Consider the following 15,757-nt stretch of genomic DNA (forward strand, 5'->3'; position numbering starts at 1 on the left):
ATGGTTTCTCTAGATTTACAGCTAACGGGCGGGGCTGTGGTGGGGGTGACTAACACTGCAGTGACCAGGGGAGCGGCTGAGACTCACATTTGTGTCAGACATTTTCCAACCTAACGACCATCTGGCCCACATTCCTCTCCATTACCAATGAGTTCTCCATGCGTTCCCAGCATATGGGCCAGGAAATCCTTCTGTAGAGAAGTGTGTCCCCAGGCATGCATTTCCCCTGGATGACCGTAGTAAGCCGCCACGTTCTCCCTAAACCGTCCTTACGGCCATAAAATCAACCCCTGGAAGACAGGGAAATGCCAAGTGCTCCAAATGCTTATCAATTTAGGTCAAAGAGCTTCCTGGCATTTGGAAGGAAAGGCATCTGAGGCCCCCCCCTGCTCTGCCCTTTCTCCTTTCCTTCCAACTCGCGCACAGCTTTCTCTTCATTTGCTTCATGCTGGAGGCAGAAATCCCTCTTAGGCCGGCCATGTATTTTTATTCAGAGAGTCTTGAATTTCAAAGTGGGAAACATGGGTTAAATGTCAACCCTCAACGTAGGCAGAAAGGAAGCGGAGGAAGTGCTGCGTTTCCGTGACTCGGCTGGCTTTCCTGCCGGCTCACCGCTTCACGGGATCTGAACCCAGCCGTCCCTGGACGTGCTCTCGGCCTGTCTGTGGTCACGGAATGGCAAGCAGTCTCTTTCCAACCAAGTGCATGGTAGATGCCGTGGCCTGTGAGCTCCACGCGGAAGCCACCTCTCGAGTGGTCCCCGAGCTCTGCGCTGGCGCTAAGAATGCCAGCTCCACAGAACATCACTGTGGCCCAGGTGAACTGCCTGGCTGCTCTTCTCTGCAAAATCTTCAAAAGATAAAAAAGCAATGTCTTGGTTTTCGGGTTTTGTTTGCTTTTGTTTTTGCACATGCTATCTGTAATTGGTGATATTGAAGCCTCCTGGGAATCCAATTCTACGAATTGTTTAACACGTTCACGGGTCCCCATCCCATCTCAGTGGCCAGCATTCCATGTATCACAGCTGTAGTGACCACAACATGTGGTCGGAGCCTCCGTTCTCCCTGCCAAGGGCACGAGGGTAAGGCTTACGCACGCTCATGCCCTGGTGTCTTTGCAAAAATTACCCAAGAGGTTGCCCTAGGTAAAATGGCCACTAAGCCAAATCTCACCTGAAGTAGCAGGGGGGTCACATTTTATTTCTCCCAGAACAGGTGGCAGGACTTCTTTCAGTCATCGTAACAGCACCTGCTCCATCAGGGAGAGCTGACCAGTGTGTTCACAGGAAAGGTCCACAGTTCCTGCAGGGGCTCCTGGCCTAGACTTTGTCTCATCTCAAAGCTCCATCTTCTTGTCAGTTAGAGAGGCCTCAAGAACAACCTGGCATGAATAGGACCCGGAGGGACGGGTCACTGTCCCTTCTGGATACGTGGTGCCCCACTCACACCAGCCCCTAAGTCTGGCGGTGTGCAGGACCCGTTTGAGCCACACCCGTGTGGCCGCAGAGCAGAGGGGACAAAGAGGGAACTAAAAGCTTGGTATCTGTGAGGATACAGCCCCTAACTGTGTTTGTGCTGGGACAGGGCGCTCCGGCTCCGCCTTGCCCAGCAGCACCACGGCGGACGCGGCGGCTCGAGGGGGCCATGAGTCCCGGGCAGGGCTGCCCGACTGGACAGAGCTGCTCCACCCACCTGGCAGCACAGACCCTTTGGGGCCAATGTCTTCCCATAACCACCAAGACAAGAAGGGTAAGGCCTTGGAATCCCTCTTCCTCTGCGGGGAGAGGGAGGGGAAAGCGGGGAGGACAATGTGACTGCTTCCAGCCCAAGCCCGGCCCCCTTAGCGCTGCACTGGCACCCAAACTGCACAAAACAGGCTGCACCCCCAGCCTCTGGGAGGCACCATACAGAACAAAGCATGCCTGCAGAGCTACCCACCCGAGAGGCGTGGTCACACAGCTGCTCCACCCAGTGGGAGGTGGCCTCCCGGAGTCCCACCCACTCCTCTGGCCACCTCTGTGACTTTGGTCCCTTCTTTGCCTCCCACAGCCTGGCTTGCAAGTAAATCAAGTGGGAGCCAAAGCTGCCAGTTGGGGAAGCAGGGAAGTGAGAGGGCACGGGACAGTTTTTCCTGGCAGGGAGTAGCTCTCCCTTGCATGGTCCTGAATCTGAATGGCATGGCATCCTCCGGCCTACAGTAACTGCCCCGAGAGGACCGCGGCTGAAACAAAACTATGCTATTTCATCGAGCGGAGTTGCTATGCATCTGAGACGGACAGGAAGCCGCGCTTGGTGAAAGGGGCTCCACTGTGAACTGTCCTGAATTCTCCTCTGCTTTCTTTGCTGTCCCACCGACAGGAAACGTCATCTCTTGGCCTGGCCGCTTGCTGCTTCTGGTAACACACCCTACTTTAGCTGCAGCTGCCACCCAAAGAGGCCTTCCTTGTCTGAAAAACAGCCTTGTAACTCAGGCTGAAAAGCCCAGTTATGTTGCTGTGCTGTTTTGCCCCATTCAGGATTGTTCACTCCTATATGTTCTCAAGAGTTCACCCAAGCAGGAGCTCAAGTTTGGAGACTGGAAGGTAGTGAGAGGAGCAGCCCCAGCCCCACCCCCACCCCAGCTCCCTCCGTGCTTCCTGTGGCCACATTCCCAGCCACACTCCTCCAGAATGTTTTAGGGATAGACTTGCGTTTTTCTTCCCTTTTTTGCTTCGTGACTCCTGAGGCTGCTGAACATTCAGCTGGCTGCCCCTGTTGCCAGGCCCGAGCTGGCTACATCTTACCCCGACCAGCTCTTAAGCTTGTGTAGACATTCGTCTATACCCTGCTGCTCCAAATCGGGGTTCGCTTCTGGGATTAAGCCGCATTCCAGAGGGGCCACGATTCCCCAGAAAGCGCCAGGTGGAGCAGCGGCCCCAGCAGCTGCTGTATTTGTTCTGTGTGGCTCCAGCCCTAGGCTGTGACGCTCTGGACAGGTTTCCCAAAAGGAGGACAAAGCTACTCGCAGCATGCTTCCAGTTCAGGGGCAAACCCCAGCCTTGGCAGAGGCCGTTAGCCATGGCAACCCAGCCTCTCTCACGGGGTGGCCTGACGCACCCCCAACTGCCAGCTCCTGTGGGAGAATGGAGCTTCCTCAAGAGTCCAATTAGCACAGTGACAGCTGGCCTCAGAGTCTGGTGCTGACCGGCCCTGGGCCTCAGGGGGCCTTCCGCGGGCTGGAAGCAGGTACATGTCGTCAGACAATGGTGGCAGAGGTGACCGCACGAGTGTCCGACATGACCGCTGTCCCTGTGCCCCCAGCTCCTTGCCCTGCCCTGTCGAGGTATGCACTGTTGGCCCCAGGATGGCGACACCTTGACAGGGCAACGCCAACGAGTGGCTGTGACGAAAACCTTTGTATGACGATAGAGCTTACCCATGACTTTTATGATTTTGATTTCCATCTGCTCGAATGTGTTTTTTGTTTTCATGATTTGTTTTTCCGCCACGCGTCTGTTCTGTCTGGCCCTGCACTGTGTACTGTCCCTGGGTGATGGCGTCCCTCCCCCAGAACAGCCCCATCCCTTCCTGACTCATGACGTTGTCGTCGTCCTCCCACTCCAGCCCCGGCTCCAGCCAATCCCTGACTCCTTGGCTTCCCGCGCCCGACCCCAGTGCCGTGATGATGTCACGTCCACCTACGCGGCATCTCCGGGATGCAAGGGTTTCCTGGGGACCCCCGAGGGCCAGTGACAGCGCCCTTGTCACTTGGGACTGTGACATTCGTGTGCTCCAGCTAAATATACTCTGGAACGGCGGGCGAGCGAGCGAGCAGCTTGTCGAGGCCATGGCGAATGCCCGGCCAGCCTCCCGGCTCTCCGCAGAGGCCCGCCTTCGCAGAGTATGTTTGCTCGCCACCTCCTGTCTGTCCCTGGCTGTGTCTGTGGTCTTCACTCAAGCCTGTGCGTCCCTGCCATCTTGTCACCGCACCATTCCTCACCTGGCAGCCCCTATCCCTTCTGCTACCATTGCTCTCGGCCTCCCCCTGGGCAATGGCAGCCCTGTGCCCTCGCCCCCGCAGGATGTTCCAAGGCCCTTTCCTTCCGCACTGGGCAGGTGCTGAGGTGTGAGGTCAGCATGTGCTCCCACAAAGCCCCCGGATACACACATCCAGGGAGACAAGCACCTGCCTGGGCCTGCCTCTCGGCACCCTGGTGGCTTCGCATCTAAAACTGCCAGCACACCAGCCCCACGCACCTCAGTCAGAACACAGGAAGCCGGGGTGCTCCCCCGAGTCCTTAGATGCCTGCGGCCGCCACCACCCAATCAACCCAACCTTTCTTCACCCAGCTGAACTGCAACCCCGATTTCCTTATCCTGGGTTCTACCACACTCAAAACTAGCTAGGATGCTCACATCCTCTTGAGGCGGTAGTGGGGGGTCACAAAGGGGGCTCTTGGTCATACATAAATGAGGAAGAAAAGCCAGTCTGGGTTTACACACACACACACACACACACAACCTTCACTCAACCACTTGGGTCTCCAGTCTCACTAAATGCAACCACATTCTGAAACCTAGTGTCCACGAAGATTGGGGCAAGCCAGGGCCTTGGCCAGGGACAGCACCCTGCCTCAGACTGCACAGTGTTCTTGCAAGCTGTCAGAAGCATGGGCGGAGCAGGCCATAGAGGGCACGGGCCTCCCGCCACCTTAGCAAGGAGAGAACAGCAGGGTGCTTTTCTACTCTGGGGAATCTTGAGGAAGATGTTCTCGCACTGTTCCATTTAGTCCGGAAGACCTACTCTTTATGGACACAGAGATGGCATTGTCATCAGAGATGAGATTTAGACTGAAATGCACAGCGTATGCGGCATATCAGAAACCATGTGCCAGCTCCCTGTGTTGGCAGAGTGTGACGCTGGCAGTTGTATTGCAGTAGGGTTCACAAGGCCTGTCAAGGATGAGGAGTGTTTTATCACAGTCTCGCATGGAGCGGAATGAGTCAGACTACCTGCAATCCTCCCGATAGCCAGTTCTTTATTCCTTAAGCGCCATGTAGCCTGAGACAGTCCTTGCTCCAGTGAGGGCAAGCAGCACCTGCCCTGGAGTGACTACTGGGCCCAGGAGGCCTGGAGTGGGGGGCAGCTCTCATTTCTCTCTGGATTTTCCTGAGCACATTGAGGTACCACGTCACCCACTGCTCCCTAAACTCGCTGCTGTTCCTTTGTGACGAAAGGAGACTGGGCTTTAACCTTGTAGCTGGAACCAACACCACCTTTTGGTTCTGGCCACTTTTACTTTTGTGTCTACCTTTTGCCTATGAAAAGCAATCCTGTTTTCCACTTGTGTTAAGGATCTGAAGTTCCCACTAGCAACATATTCTAACAGTGATGTGGTTAAAATACCGAGTGCATAGCAATTAGGGATGTGAAATACGCAGCGTGAGCATGCTGAGAAAATACCTTGGAACACGGTAAGTGGGACTCTTCCAAAGTGATGGACTCACAGTGTGGCAGACTGGACAGCTTGGGTCCGGAGCCATCAGGAGAGCTCAGGGTACTGAGCTCTGCCAGGAACGCTGCTCTGCCCAGCTCTTGTCCTCCCAACCACGGATCCAAGCAGACACAGCCCCAAGCGTTGCCACTGTGCAACCTGCCGCCTCCAGTTGTGTGTCCTGCTGCTGAACCTTGTGATTGAGGGTGGGAAGCAGGACTGTAAAGCTAAATGGACTTGGACTAGAAAATCAGCCACGTTAGGCATGGGAACGTTGGGCAAGGTTGTTCCTGCACCAATAGTGAGTCCCTGAGCAGTGGGCTGCCCCCTCCCCCACAAACTGTGCCAGCCACGCCTGGCTTTCCCCGAATCCATGGGACTGATGTGTTGCTGAGTGTGTGCCTAGCCTGGCCCTCCCTGCACCTCGGCCTCTTCCCGGCCTGCCTGCCAGAGCCCCCAGAGCCAGCCAGCCCGCCTTTAGCAGCAGTCCCCTGGCAGGTGCGCCCAGCCAAAAAGGATGCCCGGCCTGACCTGGGTACCAGTGCCCTCCAGTCTCACACATTGTATTCTGATGAGAAAGGTAGTTTGTCAGCTCCTATCCAGTCACATGTAAGCGATGTTGCATACAAGAATTGATTATTCCTGAGGAGGAAAAGTAAGCCTCCACTCTTGTCCCGACTCTCAAACTCTTGGGAATTTCCTCCAGTGTATCTTCTGCCACTTCTGTGTGTGGGAATGTTTTCTGGGGCATCAAAAGCAAGGTGCCTCCCGGCTTTGTGGTGCAGCTTGCTGCCAGAGACACACATGGTGCCTGTCCAGGACGTCACACCTAGCCAGATGTGGAGCCGCAGGGACGTGAACACGTGCCAGGGAAATGCTGTACCACCACTGTGGTCTTTGTGAATCAGGTAGAGCTAGGCACATCAGGCCGGGGAAAGACAACAGATGGCCAGGCTGAAGGCAGCAGGGAAGCAGCGAGTGGAAGCCGGCTCCCTGTCCTTCCCTGCCATTCCTGCCTGAAGGCAGCACTCCATCATCTGTCAGGGGCCGGAAGAGGGAGGGCCGTTTGGTGCAGGATTTGGAGGTGGAATTTTTGCAAGAATACTCACATACCCAGGCATGTGCCCTCCACAGTAGGAGGGCCTGGGGCTGTTGAGCCAGGGGAGAGCCAGGCATAGCCTGGGATAAGCAGCCCTGATGCAGGTCAGGAAAGTGACTCCTACTGTTGCAAACCCTCTGAGTTTCAGTTCATTTGCTTCTGTTCCTGGGGGTCAGAGGACAGGTATGCTCCAGTTAATAAGAATCTCTCTCACTCTTTCTTTCTCTCTCGCTGTCTCTCTTTCCCTCTCTCCCTCTGTCCTCTCTTTAATCTATTTGAAAAGCAGACAGATGGGAGGGACCAAGGTAGAACTTCCATCTCCTGGTCCTCAAAGGGCCACAGTGGCTGGGCTTGGCCAGGCCAACTGTTGTCCCACATGGGTGGCAGAGACCCGAGTCTTTGGACCATTCCCAGAGCCTTTTCCCGGACACATTAGCAGGGAGCAGGATGGAAAACAGAGTAGTTGAAATTGGACCAGTGCTGTGATACAAGATGTCAGCCTTGTAAGCTTCAACTTAACCTACTGCGCCATGATGCCAACCCTCTCTCCGTATTTTTTTTTTTGCATATGGCTATATCTGCCCCATAACGGTTTGCTATTATTATTATTATTATTATCTCTGTTAGATTATTTTAACCCCAAACTTTGAGGATGGGTGTGACGTGTATTTAGGGTTCTTTGAAAACGCCGTAGGGTGGTAGGGAAGGGCTGCTAAGGATGTCGCAGGCTGAATGGTAACTAAACACGGGAAGGAAACTGAATTGTAAATATCGCCCAGAACCTACTTTTCCCTGGGATGTGATTGTTTGCCTGAGGTTCAGATTTAGCCTGGAGTCTCTGTGTGTTGTAGCCGCCTGCAATTCCTATTGAAAACATTGCTGAATGCTCCCTGCCTGAACGCTTAGCATCCCTTTAACTCACGGAAGTTGAGTGACCCGTGTCAGAGGAGCCTCAGCAAACATGTGTTCCGTGAAGAATACCCTCACTGCCACATTTTCGTTTCCAAGAGCAGCCACTGAAAGTCATCTCTGCTTCTGGGATGTGATAAAATAGTATCACCCAAAGATTATCACCCAAAGAAGAATTCCAAATGCCATTTTTTTTAGCTAGCAAGGTTTGGGAAGCAAACTGCTCTGAAAATAAGAGCAGGGTAAAAATGGTGAGTTCTTCTTAATTTTATGTCATCTCAAATTTTTCTCAGCTGTTATGCTAACTATCTGTACTCTCCCCCTCGCCAGCTCTAAAGCTTTCCCAATTCAGTGGTGTGGCTTTGGGAGGGAAAATCTAGATTTAGAAAGTAAGAGAGGAAAATATCCAGATCTTCCAAAAGTTCGTGGAAAGGTGAATTATGAAAATGCTATGCACTCAGCTTGCGTTTTAAGCCCATGGTCAGCTGAAGGCCCCTTGTGTGGCTGCGGGGACCGAGAAGGCTGAGGGCTCCCCCACGCCTTGGGTGCTTTCCTTCAAGGGCAGCATGCCAAGACGTCAGAGACGGGCCAGGCCAAGCCCTGGGTGCAGGCAGGGAGCAGATGCAGCGAAGGCCTTGCAGGGCCACAAGGGAGATCTGGCTTCCAGGGCAGGCGGAGGAGGAAAACTGTGCCCAGTGGGAAAAGCTGCATACAGTACATGGCACTGTGCAAGGAGAAGGCAGAATGGAGACGGAAGCGGTGGCTTGGAGCCTCAGCTGCCGGCAGCGGGGAGGGGTGGGGCGTGTGGGAGGGAGGGGCCCAACACATGCAGAAATTGATGGCTGACAGATACAAGTTATGCTAGGATAATCGTGGCAGCCAGTCTAGGAAGTGGACTTCTGTACTATGAGTCTAAAACGTGTGAATTCCTGCGCCATTGACATTTTGCTGGTTGGTGGCTTCTAGCTACGCCCTGGATAAAGTCCCCGACAAGCTGGCTCCATCCGTGGGCTTGTCTGTCATCTGTGACATGTGACAGCCAGCAGCAGGGACACAAGCCAGAGTGGCCCCATTGGTTTTTATTTTCACTGTGGGACTCCTGGGATTTCCTTGTTAGCTGGCAAAGAAGGAATTTATCTGTAGTCTCTGACTTTTCTTGGGAAGGTCGGGGGATGTGGGGACTGGGAGCTGTTAGGGCCACGGGCCAGGGTACCCTGTGGGAGGCTCTCGCAGTAGTGCCGGCATCGACGCAGACTGTCTAATTCACTTTGCGCCCTCTGGCTGAGTTTATCGAAGGTCTTGATGAGATTATTGTGTGAGGGGCAGGCGGGAGAGTTAAACGCCGGCTGCGTGGAGAGCTAGCTGCTGGGTCTCCGGTGGTACCTGAGCTTTCTTTCCTCTTAATGTGCATTGGCTCAAAAGCTGAAGGACTTTAATTGTGATCATGGAGACTTAAAGTTTTGCTTATACCTTAGGCTATTAGAAAAAAAAAAATCAATTCACCTGCTAGAGTGGTCCTGGGCTTCACTGCTAGCTCCCACCTCATCACCAGTGACGTGACACTTGACCTCCTGTCCTTTGCATCCTCTCCTGCTTTTTGTGCACACACACAGAGTGACAGAGTTCTCTGACAACTTAATGAGACGCCCAAGGGCTACAGGGACTGGGTTGGGCCTGATCTGATTAATGGAGCATCTGGAATAGTTTAAAATTTGCTCTTTAATTGGCTCAACTGCAGTGTGTTTGTCTAGATCCTGTCGGATCCTAACAATAAAATGGGGAAGAGCCCATTTATGCTTTTGGCTCATGTGCAAACAAATGGAAAACAACATTAGCTTTGCCTCGGAACTTTTTTTCCCCCCGATAGCCTAGTTTCATGATGATTTTTAAAGGCTCAGTCAGGGCTCTGCACACCCCACTGCTCCCCAGACAAACCAGTCTACAGAGGGCAGTCGTGGCAAGCGGCATCTCTGATCTTAATGTCACACAAGGGGACAACAGCCTCACGTCCCGTAGGGCTGGCCTGGATGTGTGACATACACCACCGCCCTCATGAGAAACGGGGACAGACAGGCTACTTCTAGAGATGTGGGCCTTGCAAAACACAAACACATGGGCACAGGGTCTGGGCCTCACGGAGCCCATTTGAAAGTCAAGAGGCGTGAGATCAGGGCAGTGTGCCCAGATGTGCCAGGAGATGGGATCTTGCTTGATGCAGAGCATCAATGCCAGGCAGCCTGAAGCTTTATCATCCTTAATGAATATTCCTGGTGCTTTTGTAACGCCACAGCCTGAGAACTCTGTAGTCTTCAACGAGGAGATTTTCCTCCAATTATTCAAGTTTACACTTTCCTATCATGTCTCTGCAGTCAGAAGCAGGCACTGTGAACGGTGGAGGCACAGTGCAAGATAGTGCAGTCAGCCGCTGGCGATGGCAGATTAGGAAACAGGGCAGAAAACTGCATTATACCTAGCCTTTGGACATAGGAGAGCTGGCCCTTTGCAGTCCTCCAGCCCCTTGTGACTCATAGATAACAGATCAGGTTGGATACGAATGTCTGGCATTTGTTAAGGGAATAAGCAGATCCTGAGTGCCGACGGGTCCAGCACACACAGAGATGTAATGTGACTCTGAACGTCCACACAGGCGTGTGGATCCACAGGCAGGTCTGCTCAGCTGGTCGGGAGCCCCCAGCGCCCCAGGGTGCACCATCGTGCTGGGCCCTTTTCTTGGTTTGCAGGAGGCCAGGACCGCCTGACCTACAAGGAGATTTACGCATGCCCTGCCCCTTCTCCCTCCAGTGTATGAGGGTCTGATTTTGAGGAGGGGCAGGCCTTTTGAAGAGGCAGCGGACTGTAGTGACGGCCTTCCTGCATATTCAGCTCCTCTGGCCAGGGGGACCGGTCACCACGGGGCCGACGCATTGTAAGTGCATCTCTGTGGCTCGCTCCGACATGACCTGATGCCCACAGTGACAGTGGCGGGGTAACATCAAACATCCCCGTCAGGGTCTGTGTGCTGGGGCAAACACAGCGACCACAAGCACTTATCTGGCAGTTCTGGCACTCACCAGGTGGGTGATTGAGGATAGGGACAGTCACGGGTGTTCGTCACATGTGGGTCTAGTATCAGGGGAATGGTGACTTGCCAGAGGATGACGGCTACAGGAAGGACACTGAGCTGGAGGTCCCCTGGAGGCGCGTGTATGCACCTGCCCTTTCACATGCTGAATCCATCCATGCACTGCCTTGGGATCTCCAAGGTTAGACTCCCACCCTTCGAAGCAGTGCTGTGGGCACTTCAGCGAGTGTAGGTGTGTCCCGACTCCTCAGGGACAAGAGGTCTGGGTGAGCCCCGTGGATGTGTTTCCAGCAAGGTCCCCGAAATGCTGGATACACTCTGAGCTGCTGGGGAGCTATCTCAGGTTAGCCCCCGACCAGAGGGCTGCTGACTCCCTGAACTGTCACTCTCCAAGTCTGGGTCAACATGACCGAACCCTACCAAAGGGTGGATCCAGCTCTTCATTCTTGGACCGCTGCAGGGCAGACAACTTGCCAGAATTATTACATTGTATTACAGAATTGGCCATCACAGGGGTCTTACACAATGCCGACACCTTTACACTGGTTCATTTGAACCAGCTTACTCCTCCCCCACAGCCCTTGTCTTGGAGCTGCCCCACCAGGCCTTGGAGAATTTGCTTTCCGACCTTGGCATTTAGGAACCAATCCTTAACCAGTAATCAACGCAGCCGTCTGTAACCCAGAGCCCAGGAGCTGCACGGCATGTCAGGTTAAGCCGTCCTTATGTTGGCTTTGGTTTTGGTTTTTAGAGAGAACCTACTCCCAGTAATTCAAAGCCAGGGTCCCCCCACATCCCCATTTCACAGGGAGCACCCCTGCCATTTGCCAGCCCTGGTGGCTGGGAGCCAGTGAGGAAGAGGATGGGCCAGGTAGTTGGAGAGGGAAAAGCTTTGTCTGCTTTCAGAAACCACTGAGTTGCTGGACTTCCCATCTTAGAAAACCTCAAAAGGCAGGAAAACAAACTTTGCAAATCCATCTAAAGCTTGGCCAATCTGAAATAACCCTTACCTTTACAAGGACGCTACTAGCCCAGAACCACGGGCTAGCATTCCGGCGCATGGCTTATGGCTCCCTTGGCTCCCTTTTTTACAATGTATTTTTTCTAGAGGTGGTGGTGGAGAGAACTAATCCATCATTGCCCAAATGTCTACAACAGCAAGTTCTGGTCCCGGCTGAGCCTGGCAGCTGGAAACTCCCTCCATGTCTCCCACGGGGGTGACAGGAGCCCAAGCACCTGAGCTGCCTACCAGCTGCCTTCTCCCAGGGTGCACATGAGCAAGACTCGGACCCAGGCACCCCATTGTGGGGTGTGGGTGTCTTAACTGCTGTGTCAAATGGCCAACCCCAAGGCATGACCCTCGAGCTAGACACCACAGCAGACTAGGGGTGGAGCACTCCTCTTGGTGATGATTGGCTTACATGGCAGGGACAGAGGAACCATGTCCTATTGGCCCTTGCTCATGGTGGCAGCAGTTCCCAAAGTGGCAGAATGTGAAGTGGGCTCATGAGCAGTCAACCTTAGGAACGTGGTTTCAACACGGGCGTTCAGAATAGCTCTGGCCCCGGGAGTTGGCACTGCCTGGCCAAGAAGCCGCCCCTGCATTGACGCGGTTAGCAGTTAACTTCACACATCTCAAGGACCACGGCTCCTCCCTGCACCGCATTCTCAGCCTGCCAGGAAATTATTATTTTTTTAATGAAAGGGAAAGGAAAGTTTAAGTTATAAGCCCCGAGCCGACTTCCGTGGCTGCTGGTTTTCCAGTGTGTTCCTAGGCCATCTGGTTCATATTAAGCAGTAAGACAAGAAGGCGGCAGCTTCCTGCCCGGGCAACCACAGCAAGCTCCCGTTTCGCTTTCCGTGTGGTCATCTCCATTGGCTGGGGGTGTGGCTTTGCGGGCAAATTGTCTCCAGTTAAGGTTCTACCCCCTTCTTTTCTGCTCTTCTTAACAGGGACCGCAGGGCAGCCCCGTGTGGTTTGAGCCGCACTGCCAGGCTCACGATGAATTCATTCACTCGTGCTGCCTTGCAGAACCTGGCATTTTGCTGCCGTCAGATTTCCAGGCTAGAAAAAATGGGCTTGTTAGATACCATTCACCCAAGTTGTTAGGAGGGTTTCAAGAAAATTACAGGCTTGTCTTACTATAAAGCAGAATGCAGAGTCTATTTTTAGGGGCCCCTCCTTCTGGGGCTTTTCTTGGTGCTGTGCCATCTCTCCAAGCTCTCAGACCCAGCGCAGACCCCATCCGGCTCGGCAATGGAGGGAAGGCCCGCCCTCCTACAGCTTTGCATGTTCCGCCGAGGGACACAGAGGGGCTTTGTGTCTGCGTGGTCGCTGGGGCCGCTCTGTCCAGATTCCCGTTAACCACTTCGCTCTGGAGACAGACACATCTATCATACCGCAGAGTCCAGAACATGCAGCCATTGAGCAGGTGTGAGAAGGGAAAGAACACAGCTAGGCCCACTTCCAGCTGCCCTTGGCCTGAGCAGTTAGCCAGGCCGGACAGGTAGGCCCACTTCCAGCTGCCCTTGGCCTGAGCAGGTAGCCAGGCAAAAGGCAGGTGCCGGAAGCGGTTGATGTCATGCCTTCTTGTTTTGCTTCACATTTTAAAAATATTTGTTGGAAAGAGCAATAGAGATCAAGGAGAGAAACAGCTTCCATCTCCTGGTTTACCCCCCAAATGGCTGCAAGAGCAGGAGCTGGGCCAGACCAGAAGCCAGGAGCCAGGTCACATGAGTGAGGAGACCAAGGGCTTGGGGCATCTTGTGCGCTTTCCCAGGCACCTGAGCAGGGAGCTGGATCAGAGGCAGAGCTGCAGGGCATTGAACCAGCACTCTAACAGAGATGCCAGGAGCACACAGGCGTCTTAAACTGCTGCGACACAGTGCTGACCCCCTGCTTTTGTTTGTATTTTAGGGAAACGGGTGGGGGGTGTCAGCATTGTGGTATGGCAGGTAAAGCTGACGTATTCAGTGCCAGTATCCCATACGGGTTCCATATGGAGACCAGCTGACCGCTCTACTTCCAATTCAACTTCCTGATAATGTACTTGGGAAAGCAGTAAGAGATGGTCCAACTCCCCATTTGGGGAATGAGCCAAAAGATGGAACATCTGCCTTTTCCTCTTTGTAACTGTGCCTTTCAAATAAAATACATTTATTAAAAAAAATTTAAAGCAGGCAAAAATGCCCCCCCAGCTTCCTGTGCTAGGTGCAGAGAAAGGTATTTTTGAAGCCTGAGAGTTTGAATTTTGCAAACAGTGACATTTAACACAGATAGACCAGTTGTGCTTTTCACGCAGCGATGCCGGCTTCTGGAAGTTGGGTGGTATAGAGCTGAGCAAGCTACAGGGCCACCTTCCCCAGCAGCCTCGTGGCAGACAGAGTGACTGGGAGCATTCCTTGTACCGCAGACCAGTCTCCCCAGGACCTTTCCAAGGCCTCGTCCATAGGCACATCGTTCTCGTGTGCTTCCAAGTCACAGTGTGTGCGCCCACCTGTTGCCAGCCGAGCACCCGTGTGCCTGGCGGCTCAGCGTGCCTCTTCCTCCGACTGCAGTCCAGGTCAGCATCAAGCGTGCAGCAGCTGTGGTCAGGCATTGGAATCAGCACAGACACAGTCCCCACAGAAGACAGGCTCTGCTGGGGCTCTCGGCAGGCTGTAGTCTATGGTCACGGTCCCTTCCCTGCTTTGGCCTCCAAGAGCCCTGTCCTGGTCTCTGCTCGGCCTCCCGCAGGCTCTGATAACTCCACGTCAGGCAGGACTTCGGGGGACCTGCATTCTGCAATAGCCAGGTGGAAAGAGTGGCTGCTTGGCACTGCAGGGCCAATAACCCAAAAGTCAGTTCCAGGCCTATTTGCAGCTGGTGACAGCTAGTAGGGGCTGGTAGAGGAGAGTGGGACAATGAAAACTCACTTCTTCCTGCAGTGGGGGGCTCTCTGGAGCTTGGCGTCTGCCCCCCACAGAATCTTGCACTTGCCCAGGCTTGCAGGGGACATGCTTCATTCATTGGAGGCGATTCCTTTGCACTGGATCCATACGTTGTAACAACCAATCTATTCATCCTCATTGATGCTTCTGGAATGATCCAAGAACCAACATGGTTTCATTTTTCTTTACTTTTGTCTTGTAAAAAAAACCAACAGGTCTTATTTTGAACAAATATTGAGCACCTCTGTAGATTTTCTTGGATTTGCCTGATGGGAGAAAGAATTCATCTTTGCATCTTCAAAGCAGGGACCCAGTCACTCTGAGACGCACCAGGCTGAGATTCCACTGACCAGGCTCCCCGCCTTCCCACATCCTGAACACCACTGCTGAACTTGACAGCTATTTGCTGAGTTACCTAACAGCCCCAGGTTCCACAGGGGTTCCCCACAATCCAGCATGGCACCCATCCTCACAGAACCCGTCCCAGGGGACATCTCCGACAGGACCTGGCTCTTGCTCAGCGTCCTCCACTGCCATTGTGCCCACTGCTTCTGCATCTTGCAGCCCTAGGCAGCTGGGCTGCACCAGCACCGCCTTCTTGACCCCAGGCAGATAGCACAGGGCTTGGTGCCCAGCAGGGAGCAGCGCCTGTGGTGCCCTGGCTGGTCGCCAACCTACACTTATGCTTTGAGGCTTCCTTTGCCTTTTAGGCTTACCCGGCACACAGCAGCACCAGAGTCAGCTGGATTCCCCTCCACATGCAGGAAGGCCTTAAGGTGGCATGCCTGAACCACGTTACAGGTGCAAAGCCCAAGGTGCAGAGAGCAGCCTGGACAAGCAGGGGGCAGCAGCCTATGCCCCAGGCCATCACCGGTTCCAGCACCCAGTGCAGTGGGTCATTGCCGGCCTGCTGTAAGCAGAAGCTTGTCCTTTGTGGGGCATCCCTGAAGGGCACTTTTGTAGTCTGCGCTTTGGCCTCTCGGTCTGCTCTGATGGGGAGTCTGAATCTCCACCCAAGGAAAGGCCCTCGCCTGCAGATCTAGGGAGGTGATGAGGGACGTGCCCAAAGCCCTGGTGACATCGCCAAGGCACTTCTCCCCTGCCATAGTAACTGCTGGGCACCCGAACACATGTGTCTTCCACCGCAACAGGGTTCCATGCCATGTGTTTAGTGGGTTCTGAGCAGGCCAAGGAACAAAGGCAAGACACCAAGGCAGGGGACAGTGGGAGCACGTTTACGTTCTGCAGTTTCCCAGCGGCACAC

At 53.9% G+C, this 15,757-nt stretch overlaps 1 protein-coding gene across 3 annotated transcripts in view; it reads left to right on the plus strand.

Moving 5' to 3' along the window:
* SEMA6A (semaphorin 6A) overlaps nucleotides 1-15,757 on the plus strand; it is a 40,759-nt gene that overhangs the window by 22,970 nt on the left and 2,032 nt on the right. For 2 of the 3 annotated variants that reach the window (XM_040996866.1, XM_040996939.1), the window contains one exon: nucleotides 1,584-1,748. The exons of the other annotated variant lie outside the window; for it this stretch is intronic. In XM_040996866.1, coding sequence (XP_040852800.1) covers nucleotides 1,584-1,748 — 165 coding nt within the window. The remainder of the gene's footprint in view (nucleotides 1-1,583; nucleotides 1,749-15,757) is intronic. 3 annotated transcript variants of the gene reach the window in all.

This window comes from Ochotona curzoniae, unplaced genomic scaffold (genome assembly GCF_017591425.1).
Source record: "Ochotona curzoniae isolate NIBS_2020 unplaced genomic scaffold, NIBS_Ocur_1.0 contig_1, whole genome shotgun sequence".
In the NCBI taxonomy this organism is placed as follows: domain Eukaryota; kingdom Metazoa; phylum Chordata; class Mammalia; order Lagomorpha; family Ochotonidae; genus Ochotona; species Ochotona curzoniae.